This window comes from Populus trichocarpa, chromosome 16 (assembly GCF_000002775.5).
Source record: "Populus trichocarpa isolate Nisqually-1 chromosome 16, P.trichocarpa_v4.1, whole genome shotgun sequence".
Classification (NCBI taxonomy): Eukaryota; Viridiplantae; Streptophyta; class Magnoliopsida; order Malpighiales; family Salicaceae; genus Populus; species Populus trichocarpa.
The window spans coordinates 1,478,234-1,491,848 of record NC_037300.2 but is presented as its reverse complement, the minus strand read 5'-3'; the positions used below and the strand labels follow the sequence as shown (position 1 = coordinate 1,491,848).

Below are 13,615 nucleotides of genomic sequence, written 5' to 3'. Positions count from 1 at the left end.
ATCCATCCTCATCCAGAAATGCACAATGACCAAGAATCTAGCAAATACAGTAGGACAGGGATTATTTTCAGCAAGAATTGATGTATGAAGAAATCTGGGGTGCTTGAAGCAAAAGAGTCTTTGAAGTCATTCAAGATGATAAACATTTAAATAAGTTAATAACTTACAGGAAAACTTGAATGACTTTCATTCAGGTAATCTACCCAACACTATATTTATGGATACACATAAAAAGAACTAGCATTAATATATAACCTAGAATAGGTGAATGCCAGTCCCAAACAGTAACAACTACATGAAACAAAAGAAAGTGAATATTGTTAAAATTGTGACAGGATCGAACCAAGAGAAGTCATGTAATATTTGCACCAACAACTAGCAGCACTGGTATGGAAAATTTAAATCACCTTTTCATCTTGACGACGTTCAGATTCACCAAGCAACCTCTTCAAACCAAGATTGTCATCTTTAGACAACAGATCTGCCGCCAAGGTTCTGGTCAGGGCATCTGCAGAGAATCCTCTATCAAACATTTCCTGAAAAAGTTGTTCAGCCCTTGATGCACCGTTGTTCTGGAGAAATCCTCGGACAATAACATTGTAAGAGCAACAATCTGGTGGGCAGCCATCCCTTTCCATTTGTCTGAAAGCTTTGTATGCTTCATCTAGCAATCCTTCTCTGCAAAGTCCACTGATTATTGAAGTCCAACTTCGAACATCAGGCAGCAATCCTTTGACATGGAGTTTCAAAAACAGCTCCCTTGCATCTTCAAGCTTCCCAGATTTGCACATGGCATCAATTAAGATATTATAGATCACCAAATCAGGGTTCAAGTAATTATTTTGCATTTCTCGTAATAGTTCCAATGCCTGATCAAGGTAACCTTGTTTGCTTAAGCCATGAAGAAAAATTGAGTAAGTTACTAGATCAGGGGAGCAGCCCTGGGCAAGCATATCCTTGAAAAGCTTGATCTTCTGCTTCCAAAATCCTCCCAACTTGAAACTAGCCACTTATAAGAGTGTTGTAACTGGCAGTGTTTGGAATTAAGCCTCGAAAACTCATTTCATCAAAAAGCTGTTTTGCCTCATCTATCCTCAGGGCCTTACAAGATCCATTGATTAAGATGTTGTAACTAAGAACATTAGGCATGCAGCCCTGGACATGCATATTCTTGAAAAGCTCTTTTGCTTCAAAAATTCTCCCTGCTTGAGACAAACCACTTACAAGAGTGTTGTAAGTAGCAGTGTTTGGAATTAAGCCTCGAAAACTCATTTCATCAAAAAATTGTTTTGCCTCATCTATCCTCTGGGCCTTACAGCATCCATTGATTAAGATGTTGTAACTAAGAACGTCAGGTATACAGCCCCTGGTTATCATCGCATTGAATACCTTTCTAGCTTCAAAAACTCTGTTTTGCAAAAGATATCCATTCATCAACGAACTATAAGTCACGGTACTAGGCTCCACACCCTTCTCAATCATTGTCTTGACTATTCCTTGAGCCTCTGAAATCTTGCCCTTTTTACAAAGTGTATCGACCAAAATGTTGAAGGTAACTGCATCTGGCATGATGATGAAACTCGTCATTTCATTGAACAATGCTGACGCCTCTTCCTGCTGGTCTGAATTGCATAGACCATGCATCAAGGAATTGTAAGAGACAACATTCGGTTGAATCCTTTTACTTTTCATTTCAGAGAAGATATCTAAAGCCTCTTCGACTAGTCTATCCTTGCAAAGGCTATCAATAAGCGTACTGTATGTGACAACATTCGGTTGGCAACCTGCGTTGTCCATTTTCATAAGCAATCCAACAGCAACAGGGAGTTTATTCTATATTATAACTATTAATATATATGAAAATTTTAAATATATGATCATAATGGATAAATTTTGAATTGATATATTATGTCATGGGGAAAAAATATTGTATATTTAAAAGATTTATTGTTCTTTTGACTATTTTAATTTGTACAATTTTATAGATAATTTCTTTACTAAAATTAGATATTACTATAAAAAAAATTAAATGAATTTTAGGGATGCATGTAGCAATAACGTTAGACTCACGCCTAGATCTAGCAACTATGTCAGGCTCAAGATACTTGGGTTTGGCAACTATTCTGGTCTCAAGGGACTTAGATCTGACAACTATGCCAACAAAAACACATTCGGTTTGACAATCATGTCAGACCTAACTTACTTTGGTCTCACATGGCTACTAGACCCAAGCATTTTAGGCCTGACATTCAAAAAAAGGCGAATGGGTCTGACCTGGTTGTTAAGCTCAGACGCTTGAGTCAAAAATAAAATTAAAAAATATTTAAAAATAACAGTGCAAAAATAAACCTAAATCTATATTTTGAAATTTTAAGGACCAATTAATTGGTTTTATTGAACTAGAAAAGAAGGGAATAAGTTATAATTAACACTCTCAAGCTCACTTTTTGTTGTTTAAGAATAGTTATCAGACCCGGTCCAGCATAGTGGGTTAACCCGAGACTTGGGTGACCCATCAAAACTCGGTAGAGACATTTATCTTTCAAATGTGTTTTCCCCCTCCTAGAGATCCTTTTTTTCTTATATCTTTTTTAGATAGTTACTAACCCATATCACAATTGTGAGATTTTTTTCAAATATTCATAAAAACAAAAAGTTGTGTTTTTTTAATGTAAAATAAAAAAAATCTTTTTAGTTTAAATATTCCAATTTAATAAAATAAGATAATATCTTTTCAATGAAACCTTTTGAAATAGTCTTTTATCTTATGTCTATATGGATTATGTTTTAATTTTTTTATATGAAATATTAAAAACTAATATATATATATATTTCCGGGTTAACTAATGTCAAGCAAAGCCCAAAAATATATTAGCCCAAGCACCTTGGGTTTGAGAACCACTTCAAACCCAAATACCAAACCCAAGTCCAAAGTATTTAAAATATTTTTTATATTCTTAATATTTTTTTATATTTTTTTAAAAATAATATTAACCCACTGTGGAGCTAAAATACAAGTGTGTGTATTACAAGGTGAAATTTGCCTGTTAAATTAACATAAATAGCAGGCAAAAACACCAGCCACAAATAATATTATTTCGATTGTTTAGTATATTTACACATCATGTATTAATTTATTTTTCTAATTTGATGATGTCGAGAAAGAATCAATCCGTGGCGTCCTGATATTGTTTGATTCTGTTAGCAAATCAAATGAAGTTAAAGAATATGGAGAGAGTACAACATCCATGTCTTTGTCAGCATTCTCGATCATAGTTTGGGCTACATAAACTATGATAGCAGATTTGCTACATAAACTGGAATTGAAAGGTTCTGAGGTCATTGAAAATTCAGACATGGGTCTTGAAGACTAAATTAGAGTGAAAGATGAAATATTTCGTAATTTTAAGCACAACCCAGATTCGATTATGGGTTACAGCAGCAAAATAAACAAACTTCATAGTAAATAATATAGAAAGCACGAGCACAAAATTCAGATATGAGCCTTTAAGACTATAAATCCAAGAGAAGGATCAAATATTTAGGAATTCTCAGCAAAACCCACATTGAATCGGTGGTTATAAATATTTAGGATCAAAGTTTGTTTTTTTACCAAGAAATAGTTTATGATATTTGAATAAGAAAATTAAAGTTTAGAGACTAGATTACTATGACCAAGAATTTAAAATGATTTTGAATTATTTAACCCTTTAATTTCTACAACTTTCTTCTTCTATTATTCAAGATATAAATCTAATTTAGGTTGTTAGTTTTGAATAATGTTATTTATATTCAAATATATATTCTAATAAATCTTTAAAATAAATTAGTGGCTATCATAAGACATTTGATATGGATATTACGAGACGAATATTTTTATTTTATTTAGTAAGGGCTGAAAAATTAATTTACAATAATATAACGATCATTATTATGATTATTATTTTTACTTTGACGGCCACCGTGATTTTTTTCTTAAAAAAAGAGACAGTACAAATACAATTAAAAAGATAAATTTCAAATTCCAATTCACAACCACACATCTCATCCTCCCTTTTCCTTCTCAGTTCGGAAATACAATTGACAATATCATCCGGACTATTGACGAGCCCGTTCCCGGTTTGTGCCCCCAAACTGCCGAGCCCGTTCCCGGTTTTGACGGAGACAGTCTGAGTGTTTTGACAATTTCGGTGTGATACTGGTGGTTATTAGGACTGATTGACGATTGCATATCAAATTCCTATCTAATTTGATATAAAACCCTACTTGCATAATAATACATTTTAACATAATAATTTAATAATACATTTTACAATAATGGTTTGGGCCAAAAACTGTGGTGTAGTGGGTTTTACAATAATACATTTTTGTAACAAAAACAACCTATATGATGGTTTTTAAAAATAATTTTTTATTAAAAATATATGAAAATAAATTTTTCCAGATTTTTTTTATTTTTAATATAGAATATTAACACCATCAAATAACACTAACAAAATATCAATTTTATATTTTTTTCAAGCCGAACACACTCAAAAGTAGTTTCAAATCATTTTTTATATATTCAAAGTTTTTTTATTTTCAAATCCTTGATAAAATTAAGCAAATAATAAGTCTTAACTTATGTCTAGTATTCTTCTACAGCATCCAAGTCAGATATGATCAGCCTGGTTGACCCTACAACATAGAAAAATAATGTATCTTCTGATAACAAATAATATAAATTATATTCTGGAACCTCACATAACAGCTTAGGCTATTGGGTTAATATGGTTATTTACATGGTATCAAAGCCTTAATGATTAAGCGGTCACGAATTCAAATCTCATCATCCCTATTTATTTGAGTACTGAAGATATCATTTGAAATTATAGACTTGTAAAAATCATGTTTTATGGTTTCAAGGATGGTTTAAGCTTGGAGCGTTTATGCTACTAAAATTTTAATTTCTTATATAAAAAAAAAGTGAGCATGTGCAAGTTTTAAGTTCAAAGGGCTTTCACTTGAGGGGGGTGTTAGAAAATAATATAAATCATATCTTGGGACCTCACCTAGCAGCTTAAGCTATTGGGTTAATATGATTCTTTAACATAGTATCAGAGTCTTGATGACCAAGCGGTCATGAGTTTGAATCTCACCATTACCATTTATTTGATAAAAATTAAACACAAGGTAATGTGGGCCTATGCAAGTTTCAAGTTCAAAGAGTTTTCACTTGAGATGGTGTGTTAAAAAATAATATAAATATAAATTATATTATGAAACCTCGTCAGTTTAAGCTATTGAGTTGATAGTATGTGTTTTCATTTCAGAATTACTTTCCAGCCTAGTTTTAATGTTCATGCAGACTGCAGATTACATGCGCATTTTGACTTTTCACTCTGCTGACAAATATTCTTGTTCTTGGAAATAAAAGAGAAGGCCAGTGTTTACCTGGGAAAAACTTATTTCACAGTACTAGCAACTACCAGTGAGGATCCAAACATGGATCAATTGCTGAAGAAAAAAGAAGAAGAAATAAATAAGCAGATGGCAGATATATAAAGGCATGACACTTAAATCGAGAAAAAAGAAATGGAAAACTTACTTGCAGTTAGGGCTGTCCAACCACCAATCCTTTCCACATATCAAAGCCTCAGCTATCTCAGGACGAACACCATCATGGACTGATGCCATCTGTTGTGTGGTCCCGCACCATGTGATGGGGGGGGACCACCACATTAATTAAGGAGGCAGCTGGCTGCCTCTTTGATTTAAAATGAAACTGCCACTGTAGAGGCAGTAGAGAAAGAACGAGAGAGCAGAGAAAAACCGAGAGAAAGAAAGAAGAGGAGGCAGCAGAGCAGTCTGTCTTCTTTCTTTGATTTCCAGTTCGTTCACCGTTGGATCGGGCTGAGATTTGGACAGCAGCTTCTAGACACGTTACTCTTCATTCTGAACGGTTGGATTGAAGATTGGTGGTGTGGAAGCTGGCCGTTTTGACAGAAAACGGGGTTGTCAGTATTGTGAGTTTTTCTCAAATAATTCTCCTTTAATCTTGTTGTAATCCGAGAATAAGTTATTCTTGATGATATATATGTTGTAGCCCTTAGTTGAATCTGAGGAAGAACAATTGTGAACCCATTATTTGTGATAGTGGAAGTTTTTAGGTGGACTCCGGTCCCGTGGTTTTTCCCGCATCGGGTTTTCCACGTAAAAAATCTTGGTGTTGATTTGTGTGATTGTTGCATTATATTTGTTCATTGTTTGATTCTGTTTTTACTGCACAAAGAGGGAAAAAGGATTGGGACTTGTGAATTGTGAATTGTATTCCGCTGAATTGATCCGGTTAGTTGTCCCTAGTTTTCCCAACAAAGTGGTATCAGAGCATTTGGTTGTGTAGATTGAATTCTTGTGCAGTTAAAATGGAAAAGGAAGATTCGGGCATGATAAAGCTCACTTCCTCAAATTATTTTCTATGGAAAACAATGATGGAGGATCACTTATATTGCAATGATTTGGCTTTGCCGATTGAATGTAAAGGAATAAAGCCTGATGATATGGATGATGCAAAATGGAATGGACTAAATAGAAAGGCTACCGCTAATGTTAGAAAATGGGTATCTTCTAAGTCCATTAATCATATTTCTCAAGAACATGACTGTTATACAGTGTGGAAGATGTTGGAAGAAACATTTGCCAAGGAGAGTGCACAAAACAAGGTTTTTGTAATTAGAGACCTTGTGAATTTGAAGTATAGAGATGGTGAAGATGCTTCAGTGCATATAAATGTATTCCAAGGGTTCTTGAATCAGCTGTCATTGATGAACCTTGAGTTAGCCGATGAAATGCAAGCATTAATCCTATTGAGTTCATTGCCGGATAGTTGGGAGACTTTGGTAGTGTCACTTAGCAATTCTACTCCGAATGGAAAGCTCACTTTGAAAACAGTGAAGGATTGTATCCTCAATGAAGAGAAGAGGAGGAAAGGGACAAGCACTTCCGAGTCTCATGCACTTGTTACAGAAAGTCGAGGGAGAAGTCAAAGCAGGTTCTCTCACGGCAAGCAAGATGGAGAATCCAGCAATAGAAAAGGCAAATGGAAGCCAAGAGGAAGATCTCAGTCAAGGAAGGGTTTTAAGTGTTATTATTGTGACAAGCCTGGGCATATGCAAAAGGATTGCAGAAAGTATAAAAGAGATAAAAAGGGTAGAGATGAAGACAAGAATGAAGAGAATGGTACAGCTGCAGTTGTATCTGATGGTGATGTTGCCATTGTGTGTGATGATGGCTGTGTTAATCTTGCATGTCAAGATACCACCTGGGTTGCAGATTCAGCAGCTTCTTACCATGTTACACCCCGACATGATTTTTACACATCCTACACTGCTGGTGACTTTGGTCAAGTTAGGATGGGAAATCAAGGGATGGCTAGTGTTGTGGGCATTGGAGATATTTGGTTGGAAACCAATACTGGGTGCAAGTTGCTACTCAAAGATGTTAGGCATGTGCCTGATATGCGCCTACATTTGATCTCTACTGGTACTCTTGATGAAGAAGGCTATCACAGTTACTTTGGAGATGGTAAATGGAAGCTCTCCAGAAATTCCCTAATTGTTGCTAAAGGGAAGAAGATGGGTCTCTACATGTCACAAGCCAAGGTGATCAAAGGGGAGGTGAATGCAATTGAAGATTGCTCTACTGATCTATGGCATAAGCGGCTTGGACATTTGAGTGAGAAAGGCCTTGACATCCTTGCCAAGAAGAACTACCTTCCATTGAAAGGTATGAACTTGAACACATGTACTCATTGTTTAGTTGGTAAACAACATAGAGTTGCATTTCAAAGATCACCTTCACATAGAAGGTCACATGTTCTTGATTTAGTTCATACTGATGTTTGCTCTATGATTGATAAGTCTCTTGGAGGTGCATTGTACTTTGTTAGTTTTATTGATGATCACTCCAGGAAGATTTGGGCCACTTGTTTGAAATCCAAAGATCAGGTGCTTGATGTCTTTAAGGATTTCCATGCCAGAGTTGAAAGAGAAACTGGTAGAAAGCTGAAATGTGTTCGAGCAGACAATGGTGGTGAATACAGAGGTCCTTTTGAGAAGTACTGCAGGGAACAGGGTATCAAGTTGGAGAAGACCGTTCCTAAGACTCCACAGCAGAATGGAGTGGCTGAGAGGATGAACAGAACCATTGTTGAAAGAATTAGATGTATGCTCTCTCATGCAAAGCTGCCTAAGTCCTTTTGGGGTGAGGCAATGAAGACTGCAGTTGCCATGATCAACCTTTCTCCATCAGTTCCTCTTGAGTTTGATGTTCCAGATAGAGTTTGGAAAGGAAAGGATGTTTCCTATGCACACTTGAGAGTGTTTGGATGCAGAGCATTTGTACATGTTCCAAGGGATGAAAGGTCCAAGCTTGACAGCAAGACAAAGCAGTGTATTTTCTTGGGATCTGAAGATGATGAGTTTGGCTATAGGTTATGGGATCCAAAGGAGAAGAAAATTGTGAGAAGCAGAGATGTTATCTTCTTTGAAGATCAAACCATTGAAGACTTTGAACTGAAGGAGGAAACAGAGTCTACAACTTTTATTCCATCTACTTCAAATCCAAGACCTACTCCACAGTTACCTTTGATGCCTGCTAATCATGGGGGAGACTTGCAAAATGATGAAAATGGTGGTTTTCTTATTGAGCCATTAGTTGGTGATCATGAATCAACTAATGATGATATTGATGTTATTCCTGAACAGGTTATGCAGGAAGCTCCAGATGAGCCACAATTGAGGAGGTCAACCAGACCTCGCCAACCTTCCACCAAATATTCTCCTCATGAGTATGTGATGGTTACTGACGGGGGAGAGCCAGAATGCTTTGATGAAGCTATGTCACATGAGAAGAAAAATGAGTGGTTGAAAGCAATGCAAGAAGAGATGAAATCCTTGCATGAAAACCATACCTTTGAGTTAGTGAAGCTTCCTAAAGGTAAGAGAGCACTCAAGAACAAATGGGTGTTCAGGCTGAAAATTGATGAACATTGCTCACAACCAAGGTACAAGGCAAGATTGGTTGTGAAAGGCTTCGGTCAGAAGAAGGGTATTGATTTTGAAGAAATCTTTTCACCAGTGGTCAAGATGTCTTCAATCCGAGTTGTGCTTGGCTTAGCTGCTAGTTTGAATCTTGAAGTTGAGCAACTTGATGTGAAAACTGCCTTTCTCCATGGTGATTTAGATGAAGAGATCTACATGGAACAACCTGAAGGGTTTGAAGTAAAAGGCAAAGAGCAGTTAGTTTGCAAGTTGAAAAAGAGCCTATATGGGTTAAAGCAAGCTCCAAGACAATGGTACAAGAAGTTTGATTCTTTCATGGTGGACCATGGTTATGACAGGACCACTTCTGATCATTGTGTATTTATGAAAAGGTTTCCAGATGGAAACTTTATTATTCTCTTGTTGTATGTGGATGATATGTTGATTGTTGGCCATGATGCTAAGAAGATTCAGATTTTGAAGGAAGAGTTAAGCAAGTCTTTTGCAATGAAAGACTTAGGACCGGCAAAACAGATTCTTGGCATGAAGATCACACGTGACAGGAAGAAGGAGAAACTTTGGCTATCTCAGGAGAGATATGTTCAAAAGGTACTTGAGAGATTCAACATGAGCAACTCCAAACCGGTTTGTTCTCCACTTGCAAGCCACTTTAAACTAAGTTCTAAGCAGTGTCCTTCAAGTGATGAAGAAAGAGATGAGATGAAAAAGGTTCCTTATGCATCCGCAGTTGGTAGCTTGATGTATGCCATGGTTTGCACAAGGCCGGATATAGCTCATGCAGTTGGTGTGGTTAGTCGGTTCCTCTCCAATCCTGGTAAAGAACACTGGTCAGCAGTGAAATGGATACTCAGGTATCTCAAAGGTACTTCTAGTTTCAGCTTATGTTTTGGTAATGATAAACCTGTGTTGGATGGATACACAGATGCAGATATGGCTGGTGATGTTGATTCTAGAAAGTCCACATCAGGATACTTGATGAAGTTTGCAGGGGGGAGCAGTCTCATGGCAATCAAGGTTGCAAAAATGTGTGGCATTATCCACTACAGAGGCTGAATATATTGCTCTTACTGAAGGGGGCAAAGAGTTGTTATGGATGAAGAAGTTCTTACATGAACTTGGCCTAGTTCAAGAGAACTTTGTGTTGCACTGTGATAGTCAAAGTGCAATCCATCTCAGTAAGCATCCTACTTTTCACTCTCGATCAAAGCACATTGAGGTTAGATATCAATGGATTCGTGATGCTATGGAGATGAAGTCATTTGTTGTTGAGAAAATCCATACCGATGACAACGTGTCAGACATGATGACCAAACCTCTATCGAGAGAGAAGTTTGAGTTTTGCAGAAGGGAGGCAGGCTTGTCAGAGCCTCCTAAATTGAAGCTTACATGTTGATCGCCAGTATGGCGAATTCCTCACATGGTGCGTGAGGGGGAGATTTGTTGTGTGGTCCCGCACCATGTGATGGGGGGGGACCACCACATTAATTAAGGAGGCAGCTGGCTGCCTCTTTGATTTAAAATGAAACTGCCACTGTAGAGGCAGTAGAGAAAGAACGAGAGAGCAGAGAAAAACCGAGAGAAAGAAAGAAGAGGAGGCAGCAGAGCAGTCTGTCTTCTTTCTTTGATTTCCAGTTCGTTCACCGTTGGATCGGGCTGAGATTTGGACAGCAGCTTCTAGACACGTTACTCTTCATTCTGAACGGTTGGATTGAAGATTGGTGGTGTGGAAGCTGGCCGTTTTGACAGAAAACGGGGTTGTCAGTATTGTGAGTTTTTCTCAAATAATTCTCCTTTAATCTTGTTGTAATCCGAGAATAAGTTATTCTTGATGATATATATGTTGTAGCCCTTAGTTGAATCTGAGGAAGAACAATTGTGAACCCATTATTTGTGATAGTGGAAGTTTTTAGGTGGACTCCGGTCCCGTGGTTTTTCCCGCATCGGGTTTTCCACGTAAAAAATCTTGGTGTTGATTTGTGTGATTGTTGCATTATATTTGTTCATTGTTTGATTCTGTTTTTACTGCACAAAGAGGGAAAAAGGATTGGGACTTGTGAATTGTGAATTGTATTCCGCTGAATTGATCCGGTTAGTTGTCCCTAGTTTTCCCAACACCATCTTCATAACCTCTGATGACTTGGAAATGACAGTTGATACTGGAATTGCTAAGAAATCACGAGCCATTTTTCCCAGTATTGGAAAATTTTGAGCGTTGTCTAGCCACCAAGCTAATACGTTACCATCCTTATCCAAGTTCTCCGGACGCTTTTCTAGATACTGAACAAGTTCATTCCATTGTGAGTGCACCGTATTGCGTTCATACTTACCCTTGCGCCACTCTTTGAAACTATTATAAGATGATGTACAACGACTCACGTCCGCCATGGCAGAAGAAGATGGTCCCTGACTGCGGAAGTCCTTTGCATATTTATTGTATTCACATATAAGATTGTCAAGGAATTTCTGGTAGTAGCGCAAGTAAGCATCACTGCCGTATATCTGCCGGTAGCCATACTCAATAATGTCCAATTTATAGCTGGGGTCAAGAACTGCTGAGATTCCCAAAGCCAAGCTAGCTTCTCCCCAATACTCGTCAAATTTTCCCTTCATTCTATTTGCCATAGCGCGAACATATACATAATCGCTCTGTTTCCAGCCTTGCAAATTCTTATAAACATCACGAACACTGAGGAAATAATCATCTCTGCTTGTCGGAAAATTGCATGTTGACTTGTAGAACTCTTTCAAGCACTCAAATACGGCTGTTGCTTTGTTCCATTCTTCCGCAGATGGATTCACTTTGAAAGCATCATCCAATTGCTCTAGGTGATTAAAAGCTGTTATAAATTCCAATGAACTCTCCAGCATAAGAAAGGTGGTGTCCCATCTCGCGGGAACATCTAGAGTAGGCATTTCCCTGTCCTGCAAACTCCCATTATTAATTGCCTCCTGGAACTTCTGCCTTATAAGTGAGCTTCCTTTGACGTACTCTATACATTCTCTTATCTTATAAAGCACACTCCTTATCTCAGAAAATCCATCTTGGACAAGGAGACCGAGAATTTGGGCATAACTAGGAACACAGAAAAGATGTCTATGGATAGGTGGGGCTTGATCAGAAACCTTACTTCTTAATTCTCCAATCATGTGATCCTTTGGAGGAGTTATATCCAGGAATATGAAGCTAACGTTCTTGTTGATGCTCCACTCTGTAAGCACGTGTTTAAAGACTTCATGTACAGCCCCCATGTCATAGTTGTACCGTAAGTTCCTGAAAGCAAGAATCTTCTTCTTCAGCTGCCATCCATCGTCAATGAAGTGCACGGTGAAGCAACAGTAGGTCATCATTTTGTCATTCGATGACCACAATTCAATTGATAAACTCAAGAGACAAGAGAGCTTATCAAAATATTTGATGAGTTTCTCCTTCTCTCGTCTGTAAATAGTAAGGACATCATCTGTAACCTCGTCTTTTGAATGAAGTTCAAACAATGGCTGCAAATACGTCTTCTTACAGTATTTACATGTGGCCCATACTTCCCCATTTTCTTCCCACACAGCTGATATCTTTCGTCGTTTATTAGTACTCTGGAGGCCACCATCTATACTAAGCGATGCATTCTCACCATTCAGAGCAGGTGCGGGTATAGCAGATTGTTCTTGGACGTCCTGTCAAGAGATAGGGAAGTAGGATATTGGCAGCATGAAGGCCAATTCCAGTCAATAATAATGGCAGATTGTGTGTTCTTCAATAGTTGAACATAAAAGCAAAACGGAGGCAAAATGGATTTTATTATATTCGAATCATCAATTGTAATTTATCTACTGAACAATAATTATTCCACCCCTTGCGCAATCTGCGGAAGGAAATCTGCCACATAGAAGGCTGTGATTGGACACATGATGGGTGTCCATCCAAAACAGAGGGTCTTTTCTGTCCATCTGACAAGGCAGATGATTTAGACTTTCTGGGTCTAAATAACCTTGAACCCAATTCTGCTGGCTAGAATTTCTTGCAGCGAATCACATGTAGATTTTTTTTATTTAGTTTGATTTTTAATTTTAAACTCATTAAAAAGTTTTTTTAAAATATTTTTAGAAGAAAATTAGTTAATTTGGTGTTTCTGGATCTAAATAACCTAAAATCCAATTCTTTATGTATTAGAGTGGGCTAGAATTCTTATAGCAAACAACATGGAAGTATTTTTTTTTTAAATGAATTCTTAAAAGTAAATTATTTTTAGATATTTAGTAGTGTCATTAAAAATAAATTAAAAAATATTTTTTAATATTTAGTTATGTTATTAAAAAAAAAAACTTATTAATATTTTATTTTATTTTAAATTTATTAAAATAATCAAAAACTAATCTTATAAATTAAAAAATTAAATAAGAATAAGAACGATGATCAAATATAATAGATAAAAAATTTCAATTAAAAAAATTATAAGAAAAAAATAAATAACAATTATAAAAATAAATATTAAAATTAGAATTAATTTAAATCTTAAAAAAAAAAATTTAAAAATTCGATATCAGTCTTCAAGCAAATAATGACATGAATTCAGTATAGA

The 13,615-nt window shown here is 36.6% G+C and overlaps 3 protein-coding genes across 3 annotated transcripts in view; all 3 read right to left on the bottom strand.

Annotated features, from left to right (window-relative positions):
- Window positions 1–13,615, bottom strand: part of LOC7458891 (zinc finger BED domain-containing protein RICESLEEPER 1) — a 73,926-nt gene that overhangs the window by 21,656 nt on the left and 38,655 nt on the right. Inside the window, exon 6 of the mRNA XM_052448181.1 lies at window positions 11,169–11,867. Within this exon, the coding sequence (XP_052304141.1) occupies window positions 11,169–11,867 (699 nt within the window). The remainder of the gene's footprint in view (window positions 1–11,168; window positions 11,868–13,615) is intronic.
- LOC18108977 (DELLA protein GAIP) overlaps window positions 1–13,615 on the bottom strand; it is a 56,722-nt gene that overhangs the window by 18,257 nt on the left and 24,850 nt on the right. The window lies entirely within an intron of this gene.
- Window positions 393–1,726, bottom strand: LOC127904458 (pentatricopeptide repeat-containing protein At1g62930, chloroplastic-like). The gene has a single exon (XM_052448189.1). It carries the CDS (start codon window positions 951–953, stop codon window positions 399–401), a length of 555 nt encoding a protein of 184 aa, XP_052304149.1. The 5' UTR covers window positions 954–1,726; the 3' UTR covers window positions 393–398.

Excerpts from the sequence above, each read along its gene's own strand:
- LOC127904458 (XM_052448189.1), bottom strand. The coding sequence starts at position 953 with ATGCTTGCCCAGGGCTGCTCCCCTGATCTAGTAACTTACTCAATTTTT.